Source organism: Gracilinanus agilis, chromosome 1 (assembly GCF_016433145.1).
Source record: "Gracilinanus agilis isolate LMUSP501 chromosome 1, AgileGrace, whole genome shotgun sequence".
NCBI classification, from domain to species: Eukaryota; Metazoa; Chordata; class Mammalia; order Didelphimorphia; family Didelphidae; genus Gracilinanus; species Gracilinanus agilis.
Window position 1 is genome coordinate 654,323,568 of NC_058130.1, and position 2,212 is coordinate 654,325,779.

Below are 2,212 nucleotides of genomic sequence, written 5' to 3' on the forward strand. Positions count from 1 at the left end.
CGCCAGGAAAGATACTAGAGCAGGCAGCAGTCAGAAGGTCTTCCACTTGCCCTTGAGTTTCTCTGCTAGCATCCAGGTCTCCCCATGGTTGCCAAACCAGGTCGGCTTTATGTTCATCAACAGCTGCCAGGGCCCTGTCCCGGAGTGGGGGAATTTCCGCTTGGAACCTAGTCCCAACATTGATCCGAGGCTCGATGCTGACAGGTGTAACTTCCCCCATCACAGAAAGAACAGGTGGAGTGACTTCAGCACTATGTGCTGTCTTAGAATTAATGCTGTGTTTGGGTTCCAAGGCAGAAGAGTGGTAAGGGCTAGGCAATGGGGGTTAAGTGACTTGCCCAGGGTCACACAGCTGGGAAGTGTCTGAGGCCACATTTGAACCCAGGACCTCCCATCTCTAGGCCTGACTCTCAATGCACTGAGCCACCCAGTTGCCCCCTGTGCAGAGTTTTTAACAAGGCAAAGACCTATATAGTCAATTCTGATGGGTAGTTGATCCATGGTTGCAGGCCCAGCTCTCTTGCCTTTCTGAATATCATATTCTAAGCCTTGTGGTCTTTTAATGTGGAGGCTGCCAGATCCTGTGTGATCCTGATTGATGCTCCTTGATATTTGAATTGTCTCTTTCTGGCTTCTTATAAGATTTTTTCTTTTACTTGGAAGCTATTGAATTTGGCAATTATATTCCTGGGCATTTTCTTATCTGTATGGAATGTCGAGGGTGTTCTATACATCCTTTCAATGCCTATATTGCCCTCTTGTTGTAGGACTTCAGGGCAATTTTGCTGAATAATTTCTTTTAGTATGGAGTCCAAATTTCTATTAATTTCTGCTTTTTCAGAAAGACAAATGATTCTCAGATTGACTCTTCTAGCCATGTTTTCTTGGTCTGTCACTTTCTCATTGAGATATTTCATATTTCCTTCTATTTTATCAGTATTTTGACTTTGTTTTATTTGTTCTTGCTGTCTTGAAAAATCATTAGCTTCTAATTGTTCAATTCTAGCCTTTAGGGACTGGTTTTCCTTTTCAATCTGTTCATTTTTAGTGTTCAATTTGCTCATCAATTCATTTGATTTCTGAGCTTCACTTTACAATTACAAAATTCTGCTTTTTCAACTGTTATTTTCTTGCCAGCTGTCTTCCATCTTTCTCATCATCTCAAGTTTGAACTCTTCAATAGCTTGTGGCCAGTTTTCATTATTTTGGGAAGGTTTGGATATGATTACTTGTTTGTTCTCCTCTCCTGTTTGCTCTGTTGTCTGGATTTTATCTGTGTAAAAGTTGTTGAGTGTTACAGATTTCTTCTTGATTATCTTTCTCTTTTGGGGTTCTTGTCTCTGGCTTGCCACCCTCTCTGATTTATACTCACAGTCAGGGTCTGTCTGCACTCTTTAGGCTCCTGATGTCTCAGTTCTAGTTGTTCTCAGGGTCAAGCCTCCTGATGGTCCCCTTACTTGTTCCTTTGCCCGAGGCTCCTTTAACAGTCTCAGGGTGCTGCTTCCACAGTTGTGCACCCCTCTGCACTGGGTTGCCACTCAATTTCCTTACCTGAGCTCAGGACTCTTGTCTGGGCTTGCATCCGCACCCTCACTTGTGCCTGTGCTCAGGGTCTCTGTTGAAAGTCCACACGTTCTTTAGCCTCTTGGGGTCTTAAGTCTTGCTGCTCTCAGAAGCAGGCCCTAGCCTCTACATTGAATGACCAGAAGGCTTAAAATATGATATAACAGAAGGCAAGGGTACTGGGTCAACAATCAAGAATTAAATATTGTAAAAGGTAACTAGAATAGTTAGGTGATTAGAAGGGAGACACAAGTATAGCTTGGATAAAATTAATCCCTCAGCTGGATTGGGAAGGTAACAAAATATCACATACTTAGCTGGGGAATAACACAATAAAAGAAAACAAACACAGCCAGGGAAAACAGTTGAACTCAACAGTGGATTCTTGTAGTCTGGGAAGGAGAAATCTAGGAAGCATATATAAAAAGATTTTAATAGTTAACAAGGGCAGGAAGGGGAGGTAAGAGGAATCAACTATCAGTGAAATTTATGGGTTAACTTCCAGGGAATGTTGGAATGGGAAAATGGCTACTCTGTCACTAACTATAAACAGCCAACATGGGGCAGGGTTAATTAGGCAGGGTAAATGGGTATCTCATGAAGCAGTCCACTGGATGGTTTATAGATGTATCAAGTCCCAGGAAACTTC

General features: G+C 42.5%; 1 protein-coding gene across 1 annotated transcript in view; it reads right to left on the reverse strand.

Moving 5' to 3' along the window:
• LOC123255273 (E3 ubiquitin-protein ligase UBR5-like) overlaps window positions 1-220 on the reverse strand; it is a 77,681-nt gene extending 77,461 nt beyond the window's left edge. The window contains exon 1 of the mRNA XM_044684107.1: window positions 98-220. Coding sequence (XP_044540042.1) covers window positions 98-220 — 123 coding nt within the window. The remainder of the gene's footprint in view (window positions 1-97) is intronic.
• Window positions 221-2,212: the final 1,992 nt, after the last annotated feature.